At 35.7% G+C, this 18,992-nt stretch overlaps 1 protein-coding gene across 2 annotated transcripts in view; it reads left to right on the forward strand.

Moving 5' to 3' along the window:
* Positions 1 to 589: 589 nt before the first annotated feature.
* The window catches only part of MYEF2 (myelin expression factor 2), a 38,285-nt gene continuing 19,882 nt past the window's right edge, over positions 590 to 18,992 (forward strand). Inside the window, exons 1-9 of one of the 2 annotated variants that reach the window (XM_043472065.1) lie at positions 590 to 886; positions 6,392 to 6,600; positions 7,841 to 7,893; positions 9,069 to 9,076; positions 9,177 to 9,270; positions 12,573 to 12,764; positions 13,439 to 13,592; positions 14,139 to 14,188; positions 14,303 to 14,366. In XM_043472065.1, the coding sequence (XP_043328000.1) occupies positions 726 to 886; positions 6,392 to 6,600; positions 7,841 to 7,893; positions 9,069 to 9,076; positions 9,177 to 9,270; positions 12,573 to 12,764; positions 13,439 to 13,592; positions 14,139 to 14,188; positions 14,303 to 14,366 (985 nt within the window). In that variant the 5' untranslated portion in view covers positions 590 to 725. The remainder of the gene's footprint in view (positions 887 to 6,391; positions 6,601 to 7,840; positions 7,894 to 9,068; positions 9,077 to 9,176; positions 9,271 to 12,572; positions 12,765 to 13,438; positions 13,593 to 14,138; positions 14,189 to 14,302; positions 14,367 to 18,992) is intronic. The other variant, XM_043472066.1, reaches the window with a different exon arrangement.

An 18,992-nucleotide genomic window follows, 5' to 3' on the forward strand; every position in this document is an offset into this window, starting at 1 on the left:
AGTATAGATTCTCTTCATTGATTTATGCCTGGAGAATTAAAAACTTTAGTCTTCTTTTTTGCCTTATTCCCTAGAACAACCAGAACTCAAAGGAATTCAAAGCCATTCTTTCTGGTGAATTGCAACCAGTCATCAATGACTATTTATTGAATGTCCACAGGGTGCCTAGGCACTGAAGTAGCAAGTGATTTATTTGCATTATTCAAAGGATTTCTAAGGGGAGTCTGAAGATTAGCAGACGTTTTTAAAGATGCCAAGCGGTGTGTGCGTCTCTAATTTAAATTGCCCCTACGGGAAATGATTAGAATAGTCTAGGTTTCAGAGCCCTAGGGATTTCTAACACCCAGAGCCGACTTTTGTTAGTGAAGACCCCTCTGGGTGCCACAGGACTGAAGGGGCTGGGGCTCAGAACACTGCCCTACCACGGGCTTCAGGACGAATCAAGCCCTCCTTGGGCAGGAGCAGGACCGACTACGGCCATGGTGGCTCACACACGCCACCAACCCATCCTTCTACTCCCCTCCCCGCGCAGTCCCACTCCCTCCCCTCCACCAGCTCACACCATCTCCCAGTCTCCCAGCCCCGACTGGTTCTCGCGAGATCCGGGCAACTGAGCGCTCGGGGCCTTTTCAAATCGGGATCCGTTACCGCTTTGCCGGCCGCCGCCATTGTCGCGCTCGGAGCCCCTCGGCGCAGGCGGCGGAGGCGGAGGCCGTAGCGGCGGGATGGCTGACGCCGACAAGCCTGAGGTGCTTAGGGCCGCTGGCGACGACAGCCCGCATCGGCAGCCCTCGGAGCCGCCGGGCGAGCCCCGGCGAGAACCTCACCCGCCCGAGCAGGAGAAGCAGCCTCCGCAGCACAGCAGCAGCTCCAATGGCGTTAAAATGTATTGTCTTTTCCTCAGGGGACCGGGACGAGGTGGGGGGCGGGAGATCGACCTGGGGGCTGGGGGTGCCGAAGCCGGGGCTGAGCCTTGGCGGAGGATAACCGTCCCCGGGCCGTGGGCGGCGGGTTGGTGCAGGTGCAGTCGGCCCTCTCCCGGGCCCTCCCCGCCCGCGCCGAACCGGGGGAACCCGGATGCGGGGCTGGGGGCTACCCTCTCCTGCTACTGACCCAAGACCGCGAGTCACCCCCTCTTCCCGGACTTCGGTTGGAGAACCCTTACACAAAACTCGGCGGTCGCCACGATTTGCAGGAAAATGGTACCCCCCTTTAAAGGCCAATAGTTAGTGTTCATCACTAGGGAGTAACTAGGGATGACATCATCGGACATTTCCTCTTAACCACCGAGAACGTTTGTAAAAGGAATATCCGCACCGCCCCCCCCCCCCACGCCCCATCTTCCCGGCCTTATTCTGAGCTTTATAAGTTCACTGTTGTTTTCTAAAGTGTGTATTCATTTCTTAACTGATCTGTATACCAAGAGGAAGTTTAGTAATGTGCTGTGAGACCGAATCCATTGTGTTATCCTTGAATTGGTGAGAGGTACTTTAAAAAGGAACGGTGCGTGGTGCCTTGCTCCGCCCCCTCCCTTACCGCTTCCCCATGTTTGTCAGCCACACAGGCTTTTAAAAAAAAAAACTCAATGCGGGATGGTAGGATCTTAATTTTGGTAAAATAAGATCATTTTTTAGTTGAAGGAAACCCAGTACTTAAAACATTGCAGCTGTCATCAGTGCCGGTGAAGAATGTAGTTGGTTCGAGTCATAATAATTTCCATTTAAAAGGAAATGCTGTGCTTCCCTTTGTTCTTGTTATATAGAAGGAATATGAAGTCAGACATTTCATCTGCACATGCCCAGCTCTTTAAACCTGAAGTTGAAAGTATGTTAATAATTTTGTGAAAACACTACTAGAAAGGAGTGAAGATAATGTTCACACTAAAGTAGGAAAGATAAAGGTTCTTACTTTTCTTTTGTATAAGAATGTAACACTGTGTAAGACCTGGACCAGTCTAAGGGTTGACTGCAGATGAAATAAAGTAGGTCTCCCAGCTCTGGTATGTACTCTTGCTCTTAGTTGGATTTGGATAGATTGGGCAGTATCTTCTAGGCAAAACAGAGCTGCGGGTATAGGAGATTTGACTTATCTCCTAGTGGAGTTTGTTCCTAGGTGGAACCTGGTGCACTTAGTAACTGAAGACCAAAAAAGTGAATGAAGCATTTTCTACCTTTCCTGAGAAATAAGAAGTACTTTGTTTTATTGTAATATGGGCCTGCCACCTCCTTATCAATAAGTACAACCTTGAAATATGGAGAGGAGCCCTACTGTACTTGTATGATTAGTATAATAGTCTTGTTACAGATAAAGCTGGTATCTGAACTTCCATGAGATCTAAAAGGCTCTAATCCTTTTAAAGTCCCATGGGGGTGTAGCTAGACAGCAGAAGCAAGAAGTGGGGAAAGAATCACTTTCACTTCTTACTGAAGCAGAGGTAAATATAAGGTGAAGAAATGTTACCAGTAAATACAAATGCAGATTATTTTCATATTGCTTATACCTCATCTTTCTCCCTACCTCTTTTCCCAGTTGTGTAAAGAAACCAGTTTACTATCAGGGGTTTCTTGTACTGTCTGTTCCTTAAGAACATAAACAGACCATCATGGATCACTTGGGCTTCCTAGGTGGCTCAGTGGCAAAGAATCTGCCTACCAATGCAGGAGACCTCGGTGTTTGATCCGTGGGTCGGGAAGATCCTCTGGAGGAGGAAATGGCAACCAACTCCAGTATTCTTTTCTGGAAAACCACATGGACAGAGGAGCCTAATGGGCTACAGTCCATAGGATCACAAAGAATCAGACACTAAGTGAGCACATAGGCATGGGTCACTCACATTAAGTAACTAGAGACATTTACCTACATCAGCCTAACAACCTTTTTGTTGACTCTGGGCACCAACTGAAGTAGTCAACAACCCAACACATAAACCTTGAGTTGATTCACCATATATTCTTAATGATAAGAACTTGTAGCACTGATAAAAATGGCCACATATTGCCTTAAAATGTATGCTGCTTAGAGGTGAACAGAGTGCTGTTTGTCATCAAGACTGAAATGATTTTTACTGAGGCTAGTCAGTAGTAGGCTCAATAGTAATTGAGCACGGAGGCAGCTATGTCGACATCAGCTATGTCTTACTACTCTTTGTATTTAAAAACACCCAGTAAACATTTAAGAAATGCCAAAGTGAGCTTTCATATAATCATGAAACTCATGTACAGAGGATTTATTTGGCATGTTCACATCTTTTGACAGGAAATTAAAGATGTTTCCCTAGGTCTAGTCTTTTTCTTTATGCCAAAATGGTATACTAGCTCTCCTTTTCTTAAGTGAATGGGAGGAAAAATAGCAGTGTTGTTATAACTCTTCATTATTCATGTGTGACTAACAACTTGGAGCATATAGAAATTGAGAGTTACGTTATGATGCTTGTACAAAATACTAAGCATTGGTGCAAGGTGTAGTGTTGGAAGTAGAATAGTGTTTTTATCATATTAGGAGTAAAAAATGGAACTGGCTTAATTTTGGATCTCATAGCGTTATGCTTTCAAAATCATATATTAAAACTAGGTCCTCATTTGATGTTGGATACTGATTTTTCAGAAAGTGAAGTTATTTGGGTAGACGTAATTCACTAGAATCATCGCAGTATTTCAAATACATTAAAAGGGAGATTGCTTAGATGAATAGTTTGGTAATTATTACATGGAATTCTGAATATAGTGCCAATAGTTTGATATTATGTAACACTTTGCCTTAAGAATTTTCACATATGTCTTTCCCATAGTGTATTTATGACATAGAAATGAGTTCAGAAATTGAGTAATTATAGTTCAGTTTCTTTTTTAAAATTTATTTGTATTTTACAGTGTTGCATTGATTTCTGTGATGCAACAGCATGAATCCACCAGAAGTATACATGTATCCCCTCCCTGTTGAATGTTCCTCTCACCCCTCCCCTATTATTATAGTTCACTTTCTTAACGATCAGACCATACCTTTAGGAACTACAGTGATCTTACCTTCCATAGTAATCTTAATTTGTGCATTGTAGATGAGCAGTTTAGCAGTATCTTTAAGATGCCACTAATTGGGAAAAACATGGAAGATGTCTCTCCCTCTGGTAATCCCTTGAGCAGTAAAGAGCACATCCTTTACTACTCAGAAGTGAAAGTGAAAGTCCCTAGAGTCTGACTCTACTGAAGTGGGTAGCCTTTCCCTTCTCCAGGGGATCTTCACAACCCAGGGATTGAAGCCAGGTCTCCCGCAATGCAGGCAGATTCTTTACCATCTGAGCCACCAGGGAAACCCAAGAATACTGGAGTGTCTTGCCTATCCCTTCCCCAGGGGATCTTCCCAATTCAGGAATCAAACTGGGGTCTCCTGCATTGCAGGTGAATTCTTTACCAACTGAGCTGTCAGGGAAGCCTTTACTACTCAAGGGATTATATTATTACTACTCAAGGGATTAGTAATAATGATCCTACATTATTGCTTTTTAGTGGAGTTGTCAGATTGTTGTAACTTTACAACATCCATGTAAGAATAAAAAAACATAATTCAGAACTTTGTGCAATTTTCATAATTGGTTTTACTTAGGAAGAAAATGGCAGGGGAACGGGTATTTGGATGGGGACTATATAGCTGTCTGCTCACCTGAGCAGAGACTTACTTTAAAAATACTTGTTGAATTCAGACTATATAAGTAGGTTCTTTGGGGGATGGAAAGAAGGATTTGTTCTTGTATCTGATGTACCCGGGAAACAGGGTCCTCTGTGGCTTTTGACTGCTTGCTGCCATTTATAGGAGTGCCACTCTGTTTAGACAGGTAGGTACTTACTAGAGTACAGTTGAGGATATCACTTCCAGGCATGCCATTTCTAATGAGGGAAGATGTTGGATAGTGAAGGTGTCCCTGTCTAGGTCTGAAGAGGTGGCAACGCATATTTGGCCCTAATGTGTCTTCCTTGATTTTAGCAGTTTTTCTGGCAGATAGTAGCATCATCTGTGCTCAGATGAGTATGGTTTCTTAATTAACTATTCGTTCAAAAATGAACATTTGTCAAGCACGTGTTACTATCACTGCAGATGGTTTTTGTTCTCTAGCATTTTACATACTGTACTCATGGCTAGGTTGTTTCCTGCTCAGAAAAACAGTTATCTGAAAAGTTCGATGTATTGTGGAACAAGTGACTACAATTAGAGGTGTGTGTGAAGTACTGCAGTGTATAAATCACACAGTTGCTTGGCTTAGAAGTTAATATGGAGCCTGGATTATGAAACCTGATTGGTTGTCAGGATAATCCAGGAAACCTAGGGCATCATTCTCAGAGATTTTTCTTAGTATATGTTTGTGAAAAATTGCTTTTAAATCGAAGTTTTAATTAAATACTTTTAAGTTCAGTAGGGTAATTGGTGACTTAAAAGAAATCTATTGTTACTTCTGTTAAAGATTGCTTTTGAAAAGTAAATTACATTTTTAAAATGTATATCCAAATTTTTATCTTTAGGATTTACTTTAAGTGTTTACTTACATGTTACAGATGCTTGGTGAATAGCATCATGTAATTGAAATGTGATTACAGTCTTTTAAATGTTTTTCCAGTTAGGGCCTCATTAAAAAGTAGATTTATACATTTCTGGTTCATGTTGCATTTAAGTACTGCTTCTCTCCTCCATCCCATCCCAGCTGTTATAGATATTACTCTTAATAAAAATGGCTCGATTCTGTGAAATACCCTATCCTAATTTATAGGTTAAAACAGAAATACTGAACATGAAAATAATAGGATACCTTATCAGGTTGGTCAAAACTGTGAAGAGACAAAAATTATGAGAGTCATATGGGGAGTGTATAGATACAGATACAATTGTATTTTGATTATGTTTTTAAGCAATGGAGGAGAAAAATTCTGGGAGGAAACTGTTAACCTTTAAGATATGAACTTTTTCAGTGTGTCATTTTGTAAATTAAGTTTTTAGAGTTCTGAATGAGGCCCAGAAAGTTAATTCTCCATTAATGGTGGGAGTTTTAATATACTCTAGGAATAAAATCACCCATTTCCCCCTCTTGTTAGGTTCTAAAACATTTATTAAGTAGTATGATGGGAAAAACTGGGTTTGTTTGAATGCTGCAGCTATTTAATATGGAAAAAAGAAGCGTTGTTAATTGAAAACTTTGGTAATATGCTGAAATCATTGCTTTGAAAAGACATTGATTGGGTAATTTCAAAACCAGTAGTTGACTCTCCAGCTGCTTTCCTTAGGTCTAACTTCGGGGAGAATTTTCTGAAGTGATAAATGTGAAATACTTATTTTAACATAGACTTCCACTATTGGAAGCACCACTGAGGTTTTCTTTTTGTTGTTCTGTTTTGTTTTTAATTCGCAGAGAGAATGATGAATCAGTCAAAGAAGAGAAATCTGAATTAAAAGAAAAATCTACAGGGAATAAGAAGGCCAATAGATTCCATCCTTATTCAAAAGATAAGAATTCAGGCACTGGAGAAAAGAAGGGTCCAAATCGTAACAGAGTTTTTATTAGCAACATCCCATATGACATGAAATGGCAAGCTATTAAAGATCTAATGAGAGAAAAAGGTAACTATTTTTTGATAAACTCACTGTTGGATAATCTTCCTTTAGAATGGGGAGGGAGATAAGCAGACTTTTTTCATTCCTCTTGGCCACACAGACTCAAAAGATTGATTTTTGTTTATTTCTTGACACATAAATTAATCTTTTCCTCTTCTTTCACTTGGTACAATTTCATTACAAGGTAGTATGGATAAATGAAGTTTTCTTTTTTTTTTTTTGCCATGTTAGTGGGGAAGGAGTGAGCCAACATATGCATGCCACCAAGAATTTTGTTAAAAGTGATTGCTTTGTCTAGTTGAAGTTTTTATAGATTTTTTAAAGGACTATTGCATTAGGTAAGCAATACATTTAGTGTGTTAAAGTATGAATAATAAGGTCTGATTATTTCTTTTTCCAAAAGCTGTTTTGTTATTATCTTGGTGGAGTCTGGAATCTGGCTGTGGAATTCATTTTGTTTGCATTGTCATGAATGCCATGATGCTGTCTCTGCAGTTCTATATTAAAATTGTGTTACTGCTGTTGCAGTTTTGTTTTCAGAATAACCTGAAAACCTTCCTTTTATATATATGGTTTGTTTTGGGGAAAAATCATTTTAATACTTGATCTTGTAAAAGTTAGTTTTGTTATCTCTTGAAAAATTGAGTTTCAATAGTCCTGCAAACTATGTACTTGGTTTTGAGGCTGATCTAATAAATAAAAAAAATTTTTTTGCATTGGTGTATCTGTTGTAAGGTGACAACTATTTGATTGGTTTTATTCACTGACTTTATTTAGAAAGTGTGTGGCTTGCTGTGAAGCATGACTTGTAAATTTAGTTTACTGACGGCAAACATGATTTGAAGACATTCAGGTAGAAAGTCACCTTAAAACAGCTGTTGTGTGTAGGCGACCAAAGTTATTTGAAAAGTGCTAATGTTGATGTTTTTAATATGATAGGCTAAGGGACCTTTTGTATGTATATGTGCATTTGTTCACCAACTATATCATGCTGGCCAAAATATGATCTGTAGCATGAATTAGGTTAATATGGTTGTTAGCTTTTTTAGAGAATGTGGATGATGTACATTTCTGAAAATTAGTTAAATTTACATAGCCATTGACAGGAGGTATGTTGGTCTGGTTTTGATTGTTGGTGAATAATAGGTGCTTTTCTGTAGAGTTGTGCACAGGTGTGCAGTAAAGCAAGATACTGGTGTTTAAATGTATTGTTTCTTGGTATCTTCCTTTTGTATGTCTTATGTAGTTGGTGAGGTTACATACGTGGAGCTCTTTAAGGATGCGGAAGGAAAATCAAGGGTAAGTGCTGTGGGCAATAATCTGCTTGAGGTTTAAAAGTTCCTCAGCAGTTTACTTTTTGTATAATACTTGTACCAGTTTTTGGAAACTTAAGTTTCATTTTGTTTTACTCTATTATGAAAGATTTGAGGCTTTATACTAGCAAGTCTGACATACAAACCAACCTAGCTGCCTTGAAGAGGTGGGTTTTGAAAATGCTCATAAAGGGCATTCACTTTTCTAATGCTCAAAGGTAATGCTTCTTAGCCAATAGATTTTAATATAGGATTTTTTTTTTTGTTGTGTTCTGATGTCTTCAAGGATATTTTAAAAGTCACTGAATTGATAATATTTCCTCAGAGTTCCATGAGAGGCCTGTAGCTTAAAGGTGTTATTTCAGAATGTATGTTTGAAACTTGCACTGAAGAGCTTAATTTGGTAGCCTACAGGACTACGTAAAAGGCAGTGCTCTGACTAATTGGATGAATATAAAAACATTGATGATTAAATTGACAGAGAAGGAATTGGTTGATTTTTATTTTTAGCAACAAAAGCAACATATTGAAGAATATAATGGAAACCTTTTTAAAAATGTTTAATTATATTAGCAAAAACCAGTTGGGTGCATGAGAAATAAAACTTATGTAATCACATTCAAAGGGCACTTTGAATAATAATTATGACAAGGAACTATTTAAAAAATGATTCTACTACTTTGTTTCTTTAGCATAAATTTTTTAAAACATAGTTACAACTGGATGTTATTAAATTGTGTGCAGCCAGTTTTCTTTGAGAACTTTATAAAAATAAAATTGGAAAATTTACATTAAAACTATTTGTACACCATACATCTTTCAAAAATACATATAACAATGTAAGGACAGGTATTTGAGAGCCTTCAGTTATTTCCTTGATTGAATTTGTGCAATGACATTGCTTTAATTTTAAAGAACAGTCATCTAAAAGTAAAAATGTGCTTCTTAGATGCTAGATTCTACAATCTTAAATGGATAGATCTAAAAATTTATAGGAAATTTTCAGTCATTTACCTGTTATGTTCTGGAGGTGTAAAAGACAGCGTGATTGCATTATCAATTGTTTTAATGATTTAAATGTTAGAATCTATCGTTAACTTCATCTACTGATCCAAAACTTTTTTTTCTTTTGCATATATTGACAAATCTACCTGGATGTAGGGTTGTGGGTAAGAATTTTTTTTTTAGTATCTTAAGTGAAATTTAAATTTATGATTGGAAAAAAATCTTAGTACATAAACATTTCCTATAAATTTTTTTCCCATTAAGTGTGGTTGAATTCAAAGATGAAGAATTTGTCAAGAAAGCACTAGAGACAATGAACAAATATGACCTTAGTGGAAGACCTTTGAATATTAAAGAGGTAAGATTTCTTGTATTTGAAATAATTTAAACATTTGAATAAAAGTACATGGCTTCTTTGGATTTTCATGTGGTAATGTTATTTATCTGATTACAACATTTTTTTAAAGCGTAGATGCTTATTAAAGTGTTACATAATTGATGACAGTTTTGCTTGACCATGATTTCATACTTGCTCTTAAGCAATAGCCTATGTATTTGATTTGTCACCAGTTATTATAAGCATAGTGTATGACTTGTAAAAATTATAGGGTACAGAAATTTAAAGAGGGTAAACTTCAGATGCTGACTTTGTTTGGTATAAACGCTTTCAGTTTTCAGATTGTGTCGTCAGATTTGAAAAATACTGTAGGTATTCTTGTAGTTGATAAAGTTTACTTAGTAATTCAAATACCTTATAGATTTAAATGAAATTGATACTCATTTTTAATAAAATTAACCTGAAACAATCCCTGTTTAAAATTTAAGAAAAGTTATAAATCTATTAGTGAAATATATAACCAGAACTTATATACAAATGGAGATGTTTAGATGCCTCCCCTAAAATGAAGATGTTCACTTTGTGTGAAGCAGTGTAAATATGTTGACAAAAGAATGATCAGAAGATAAAATGAAAAACTGTTTACAGTTAGCTATTAAATTAACCTTGAAAATGGCTCCTTTGAATAGAAGTCATTTTCATGTCTCTCTTTAGTTCATATTGTTAATCTTACCTGAATAGTTTGATCACACACCACTTAGGAGTATATCCTTTTTAAAGTCTGTAATAAGAAACAACAGAGGATATAACCTTGGGATGCTGAAGAGTTTCCACCAACATGGATACAAATCATTGTGGAACAGTACTGTCAGTCACAATTTAATGTAGTATGGTGTTGGTTTGAGTCCCAGCTCTATCATTTTCTAGCTGTGTGACGAGTTAACTGTAATAATAATTTTGACACTGTTGTTATTGCTGCACAAAGTGGGAGTGTAACTTGGTCCTTGGTCTTGTGTTCCTGGAAACGAGATGAAAAATATCTTGAAATTAAAGGCCATGCTGCCAGCAAATAAAAGTATCCCGTATATCTTTATTGGAGTCAGCTTCTGAGTTTCTCTAATTCTGTTTGAGCCTAGGGGTTTTTCGTTTTTGTTGTTAATATTTTAACTGAGAAGTAGAAAATTGGTAGAGGAAGTTTAGACTCTAGTAAGCTGTGCCATTTATTTGGTATTAAATAATTTTCATGCATAAGCCAGGACCAATTTTTCAGAAATGTGTTGATACCCTAATAATTTCCCATAAGGAAGTAACATTTGTAGCACAACCACCATATAGGAAATTATTATTTTGAGCATTATGACTTGCTTTTTTATGATGTTTCCTATTCCTCTTCAAAAGACAAGTATTACAGGGAATTCTCTGGTGGTCCAGTGGTTAGGACTCTGTGTTCTCACTGCCAAGGGCTTGGTTCAATTCCTGGTCCAGGAACTAAGATCTCACAAGCCCCACAGTGGGGCCAAAAAAAAAAAAAAGACAAGTATTATAGGTTCTGTGTTTGTTTTGTTATTTTTTTTAACTGGGAACAAAGCCCATACTGTTTCTGTTCGTTTAAGTTTTAGTGCATTGTAGATCCTTGGTAATATTTCAGAGACCCTATAACAGATTTATGTGATCCAAGGTGATATAGAGTACTTCTTATTTTTAACTTCCTAAAGAGAAGAATGATTGCGTTGGCTGAGCTAAATGATGAGGTGTTCTTTATTCAATTAACTTTTCTGGATTATTATCTCTAAAGGTTCCTTTCTTGAAATTATATGATTTTCATATGGGTGGCTAGGATCATTGCCGAGAAATACTAGTTTGAATCTAGGGAAAAGTATATTTCCAGTGTTCATTAACAGATATTAGAATTACATTTTAAAATTTACTTAAATGTGCTTAGTAGCAGTTGTAAACTTATAGGCCCTCTCATAGCAAAAGTAGCCAGTGACAGACAGACACCTAATGGGAACGGAGGACTAAAAACCACGCTGTATAGTAGTTGGTTTTACATAAGTTGTATTATATATATGTTTTATGATATGTGTGTATTTTGTGTGTATATGTTTATATGTATGTCATATAATAAAAATGAAAATATAGCAATATGCTTTATTAACATTAAGATGTTAAGGAGAAACTGACTATCTTAATGGCTCATGAAGCATTTCCCCTGCTAAGTCCTCCTCCTTCCCCCATGGGTAACCACTCTTCTCAGTTTTGTATTTGTGCAAGTTTTTGAAACCTTAGGCCTGAAGCATTTATTTATTAATTTGGAAAGTTATGTAGCATTATTCAGAACACTTCTTTGCTTTTGTATTTCTTTGTATTTCTCCATCACGATGGAATACATTGAATGCCAGAATACCTTTATTCTTACATTCACTTCACCTTCTGTTCTCTTAGCCTTCCTATAAAATTTATTAAAGTCACCCAGCTTTCTTTTCATTAGAATTCCCTGACCAGGACCAGCAGAGTAGAGTGTAGATGGTTACATGTATCGTAATCATTTGGTGTTGCAGATAGTAGTTGTCTGTGCGTTTATGTGATTTTTGTGTTTGTACTCTACTGAGATAAGTGAGAAGTATGTTTAAGCTTGCCTTTTTTTTGTTTTGTTTAAAGGCAGAATATTTCTCTTAAAAGTTAATGAACTAAAGAAAAAACCAAACAATGTTTAGTACCATTCTTTACTTGGTACTTGGCCTTTCTTTATCTTCCTCTTCCCTCCATCTCAAATTGTAATCATTGTTGAGGTTGGAAAGTGTATAATTCCCTTTTGTTCAGGAATAAAATTTGCAAATTGTAACAGTTCCCCTCTACCCCAGTATTTCTGGGTTTTGTAACAGTTTGTTCTGCTGTTGAAAGCTTTGAGGTAATATGAATTTGACGTTGCTTTGGGTATATAGTGGTGAGAATTAATCACTACTGCATTTTGAAAAGGAAAGAGTCACAGTAAGTATTTGTTCCTCTTTGAGTTATTTGTATGTGTATGTGCCATATATTTGTATACCTGTGTGAGGACAAAATTAAACTAATTTCAAGTTCTTAAGTGACTTTAGTGATTGGAAAGAGGTATTTAATTGACATCCCTGGAGACTGAAATCTTTTGTCTGTCCACAGGTTTTTATGGGACTGGATTCTCTGGATGAGAAAAAAGTTCACTCTTCAAGAGGGCCAGTAATTTGAGCCAGTTTGGATAGCTGCTGTAGAACTTGAAGTTGTTATTTTAGTGGTATAGATTTACTGATGTATATAGTGGCTTTAACATTCACTATATGTTATAGGATCCTGATGGAGAAAATGCTCGTAGGGCATTGCAACGAACAGGAGGATCATTTCCAGGAGGACATGTACCCGATATGGGATCGGGATTGATGAATTTACCACCTTCCATTCTCAATAATCCAAACATTCCTCCTGAGGTTATCAGTAATTTGCAGGCTGGTAGACTTGGTTCCACAATTTTTGTTGCTAATGTAAGTTTAAGCTTTACTCTAAAATTTTGCCATTCAGATATTTAGTTCTAATCATGAGATTATTAGATGAATGGGTTACAGGTTTATAAAATATTTTGCTTGTTTTTAACTAAAGTAAGCAAAACAGTAATTATTATAAACTCAAACCCAATTTGAGTCCATAAATACAAGGTTAGAGTGTTAACACAAGTATTTAGGATTTTTGAAAATAGAACTGTGGAATTTATAAACAAACAGTTCTTGATATTATGTACTATTATTGTATGTGATTTTAGTCATATTGGTAAGTGGATTTCTTTTAGATTTGATATTTGTGAATGTGCATGTTGTTGTTGGTTTGTCTTAAGCTTTTGAAAGTCAGTAATATCAATCATACTTTCCAAAATCTGAATTTCTGGCAGTAAAAATAGATGTGAAAGTTTCAAATGTACAAAACAGGACTGAGCAGCACTGAGAAGCTGTTTTGAGAATTTAAAAAAATCAAGGGTAAGGAAAGACATAGATGTAGCTTACTGATCTTTAACAACTTAAGATGTTTCTATTTGATACTGTTGATACACTGTTTTACAAGAATTAGAATTCTTTATGTTCTTGAGAATTTAGAAATGATTTGTATTATTTTAAGTGGGGAGAGGGGTTAATAGGTGTGTAACTTTATATGATTTTATATTAAGCTTGACTTCAAAGTTGGTTGGAAGAAGCTAAAGGAAGTGTTCAGCATAGCTGGAACTGTAAAGCGGGCAGATATTAAAGAAGACAAAGATGGCAAGAGCAGAGGAATGGGCACAGTCACTTTTGAACAAGCAATTGAAGCAGTTCAAGCTATTTGTATCCTGATTTGCACTTTAGCGTTGTTTAATAAGGTTGAAGTTTGATACCATTTTGTGGGGATCATGGAATTTAAGGTTGCCTTACTTAGAAATGTGTATTAGAATTTGGTCTCCAGTGCATAAAACCTTTATTATGTCCAAGTACTAAAGTCACTCTTAAAACTTGAATTAGCCGTATTATACAGGCCTGGTATTAACTTTTTCCTACTTTCTCTTCCTACTACAACTAATTGTATACATGTTGTTGACAGTAATGTATCTCATTGTACATTAACATAGTCGCTTTAAATGATGCCTAGTTAGTTTTCTCTTTTCAGTAGTTGAATTAAAAGATATTTTATTTATAAAATAAAACTATAAAGCAAAGAATTGAAGCTTTTCTTTGAGTATGTGGAAGAGACTAATACAAATAAGTAAAATATTAAAAGATGTTGATTAAAATATTAGGGGTAGTTTGATGCAAAATATGATTATTAAAAATGTGTTTGTGTTCAAGTATAATTTCATAGTTGTCCTAACTGGCTTTCCTTGACTGAACCAACAGCTATGTTCAATGGGCAGTTTTTGTTTGATAGACCTATGCATGTGAAAATGGTGAGTTCCTATATATCACTTCAACTCTCCAACCTCAAATTTTATCTGCTTTCTTCTATGTTAGAGATCTTTTAAGTTATATATTAACCAAATAATAAACTTTTTTGCAATTAGGATGACAAGTCTGTCCCTCATGAAGACTACCGTTCACATGACAGTAAAACACCACAGTTACCACGTAAGTAAAGTTGTTATTAGAAGTAATACAGACTATTCTTTTTCAGTTTTGTTATATGCTAAACAAAACTGTTTTTGTGCTTGCATCCCTAGTTGCCCACCATTTGGTGTTTTGAGTTATGGAGCTAGTTTGTCATAATTGATTAGAAAGACTGAGAAGATAAATATGTGCCACTTTTTTTTTCTTTTTATAGTTTTTCCTGATTATAAAAGCAGTATATACTAAAAAGTTTGTTAAGGTCTTATGTGGGTGGGGGGAAAGTCTTTGTAATTTTATTATCCATAAATAACCTCCATTATAACATTTTTGTGAATTTGCTTCCAGTGTTTCCTTTTATTTTTCCCCCAATTATTTTTGTTAGTTGGAGGCTAATTACTTTACAATATTGTAGTGCTTTTTGCCATACATTGACATGAATCAGCCATGGATTTACATGTGTTCCCCATCCTGATCCCCACTCCCACCTCCCTCCCCATCCCATCCCACTGGGTCTTCCCAGTGCACCAGCCCTGAGCACTTGTCTCATGCATCCAACCTGGGCTGGTGATCTGTTTCACACTTGATAATATACATGTTTCAATGCTATTCTCTCAGATCATCCCACCCTCGCCTTCTCCCACAGAGTCCAAAAGTTTGTGCTATACATCTGTGTCTCTTTTTCTGTCCTGCATATAGGATTATCATTACCATCTTTTTAAATTCCATATATATGCGTTAGTATACTGTATTGGTGTTTATCTTTCTGGCTTACTTCACTCTGTATAATGGGCTCCAGTTTCATCCATCTCATTAGAACTGATTCAAATGTATTCTTTTTAATGGCTGAGTAATATTCCATTGTGTATATGTACCATAGCTTTCTTATCCACTCATCTGCTGATGGGCATCTAGGTTGCTTCCATGTCCTGGCTATTATAAACAGTGCTGTGATGAACATTGGGGTACACGTGTTTCTTTCAGATCTGGTTTCCTCAGTGTGTATGCCCAGGAGTGGGATTGCTCGGTCATATGGCAGTTCTATTTCCAGTTTTTTAAGGAATCTCCACACTGTTCTCCATAGTGGCTGTGCTAGTTTGCATTCCCACCAACAGTGTAAGAGGGTTCCCTTTTCTCCACACCCTCTCCAGCATTTATTGCTTGTAGACTTTTGGATAGGAGCCATCCTGACTGGCGTGTAATGGTACCTCATTGTGGTTTTGATTTGCACTTCTCTGAATAATGAGTGATGTTGAGCATCTTTTCATGTGTTTGTTAGCCATCTGTATGTCTTCTTTGGAGAAATGTCTGTTTAGTCCTTTGGCCCATTTTTAGATTGGGTCATTTATTTTTCTGGAATTGAGCTGCAGGAGTTGCTTGTATATTTTTGAGATTAATCCTTTGTCTGTTTCTTCATTTGCTATTATTTTCTCCCATTCTGAAGGCTGTCTTTTCACTTTGCTTATAGTTTCCTTTGTTGTGCAAAAGCTTTTAAGTTTCATTAGGTCCCTTTTGTTTATTTTTGGTTTTCTTTGCAATATTCTGGGAGGTGGGTCATAGAGGATCTTGCTGTGATTTATGTCAGAGAGTGTTTTGCCTGTGTTCTTCTCTAGGAGTTTTATAGTTTCTGGTCTTACATTTAGATCTTTAATCCATTTTGAGTTTATTTTTGTGTATGGTGTTAGAAAGTGTTCTAGTTTCATTCTTTTACAAGTGGTTGACCAGTTTTCCCAGCACCACTTGTTAAAAAGGTTGTCTTTTTTCCATTGTATATTCTTGCCTCCTTTGTCGAAGATAAGGTGTCCATAGGTTCATGGATTTATCTCTGGGCTTTGTATTCTGTTCCATTGATCTATATTTCTGTCTTTGTGGCAGTACCATACTGTCTTGATGACTGTGGCTTTGTAGTATAGTCTGAAGTCAGGCAGGTTGATTCCTCCAGTTCCATTCTTCATTTTCAAGATTGCTTTGGCTATTCGAGGTTTTTTGTATTTCCATACAAATTGTGAAATTATTTGTTCTAGTTCTGTGAAGAATACTGTTGGTAGCTTGATAGGGATTGCATTGAAATCTATAGATTGCTTTGGGTGGTATAGTCATTTTCACAATATTGATTCTTCCAACTCATGAACATGGTATATTTCTGCATCTATTTGTGTCCTCTTTGATTTCTTTCATCAGTGTTTTATAGTTTTCTATGTATAGGTCTTTTGTTTCTTTAGGTAGATATACTCCTAAGTATTTTATTCTTTTTATTGCAATGATGAATGGTATTATTTCCTTAATTTCCCTTTCTGTTTTCTCATTGTTAGTGTATAGGAATGCAAGGGGTTTCTGTGTGTTAATTTTATCCAGTGTTTCCTTATATGTGTATTTTTTTTTGCATAGCTGAGAACTACCACATAAATAATTTTTTTTTTTTTTGTTTAGCATTAGAATGTAAGCACTATTCCTTGTTATAAATTCTTTCTAAAATTTTTTTATTGGCTATTAATCTATCATATGGATGCTCCATAACTATTTCAGTGTTACATGTATTTTAGGTATGTTAACTTTTTTTCCTTTAATCACCAACAGAGTTTTCCCTTTTTCTTTTTTTTTGTATACAAGTTTTTGGTATGTTTTTGGTTATTTCCTTAGGATAGATACCTTGAAGTAGATTTATAGGTTTTCAAGTGATCAGTATTATCAAATTATTTTCCAAAGGATTATAAAAGAACAATATAATATACTTAACACCTGTGTCTCAATGCTCAATCTTCAAAATGAGGATGCTTATGGTACCTACTTCATGGATTGGCATGAGTATTGTATGAGTTAATATATAATATATGTAAAGTGCATAGAATAGTTCTGGCATAATGTAGCTATCATAGACTATATTTGTTTTAGGTGATTTTTCTTTAAAATAACATTTTATGTATAAAGATTGTCCTTCCTTACCACCTCCCACTAGATAACCTTACCTAGAGGAAACAACTTGTAGATAAAATGATAAACACTGTATCCATATTTTAATAATTTGATTACATATTTATGCATCCATAAGCATTATATGAAATTGTTTTGCTGGATTCAAAATTTGGTATGAGTGAAATTATATAGTTCATATTTTTCTGCAACTTTCTGTTTTTGGTTTAACATTGTTTTTGAGATTTCATGTGTATTGAAAAATTGTAGCTCTAACCCCTTCACTTCAGTTGCTAATGCCACATTTTGTAAACCTATGTGTGTGTGTGTGTTTTAGGTTATTCTAATTTTTCTGTTATAAGAAACAATAGTACTTTCAGGAGTATTTGTTTTCTTTCCCTGAGAATACTCTGTTCTCTCAACATTGGCTAGAACTTATTTGTAAAACTAGCCCTGGTGTATATTGTTTAGGGGAAGATTTTTACTTATTTACTTTATTTACTATTATTTATGTACTATTATTTACTATATTTACTGTTGCTTCTTGAGTCCATTGTGGTAATTTCTATTTTTCTGAGAATTTTACCATTTTTGTTCATTTTCATATTTGTTGGCATAAAATAGTCTCTTTCAATTTGTGCCACAGCTATAGTTCTGTCATTTTTAAATTCCAAAGGTTTGCAATTTCTCTGTTTTTCTTAGTCAGTTTTGCTTGGAGATTTGTCAATTTTATCAGTGCTTTTGAAGAAGTAAATTCCATTTTTTACATCTTAATTTATGCTCTTAGTTTTATTTCCTTTTCTATTTGTTTGGGTTTAGTCTCTTATTTTTGTCCTAACTCCTTAAGTTGAATATGTACTTTACTAATTTGCAGCCTCTTCTTTTTAATATAAGTAGTTATGACTATCAATTTGGCCACTATAAACAGGTTGTGCTAGAGTGTCTTTATTGTGATTTAATTTTTATTAAATTACCATTATGATTTCTTCCTAAGTCATCTATTTTTGAATTTTCAAATGTATAGGTTTTTTCTTACTCATTTCTAACTTAGTGTGGCTTATAGATGTATGATTATGATTCTTTGGAATTAGTTAGTTAATTTGGACTTTTTATTGTGGCCTAATATATGATACATTTTAATAAATATTCCAGGTGTTCAGTATACTGTTCTATGTGTGTTGTGTGTGTGTGCATATGCAGTTGCTCTATTGTGTCTGCCTCTTTGTGACCCCATGGGCTGTAGCCCTCCAGGCTCCTCTATCCATGGAATTTTCCAGTTAAGAATACTGCTGTGTTTGCCATTTCCTATTCCAGAGGATCTTCCCGACCCAGGGATGGAACCTGAATCTCTTGGGTCTCCTGGATTGGCAAGTGAATTCTTTACCACTAGTGCCACCTGGAAAGCCCTGTGTCCATTAAGTCAAGTTTGTTAATCATTTAAATTACACCTTTGCTAGTAATTTTGTCTGCTTGTGCTATCAATTACTGAGATATATTTATGGTAAAATCCTGTGCTATTAAGGTGAATTTGTCTGCTTTTTCTTATTTTTACTTTATTTCAAAACTAATTCAGTAGATGCATACAAGTATAGAACTGATACATTTTCCTAGTCAGTTAAGATTTTATCGCTGTAGAGTGATTTCATATTTAGTAAATGCCTCTAAGTCTTTTGTCTAATAGTAATGTAGATACAACAGCTTTGTTTTGTTTATTCACTTTATAGATTTATTTGGTTTAAT

Source organism: Cervus canadensis, chromosome 6 (assembly GCF_019320065.1).
Source record: "Cervus canadensis isolate Bull #8, Minnesota chromosome 6, ASM1932006v1, whole genome shotgun sequence".
Lineage (NCBI taxonomy): Eukaryota > Metazoa > Chordata > Mammalia > Artiodactyla > Cervidae > Cervus > Cervus canadensis.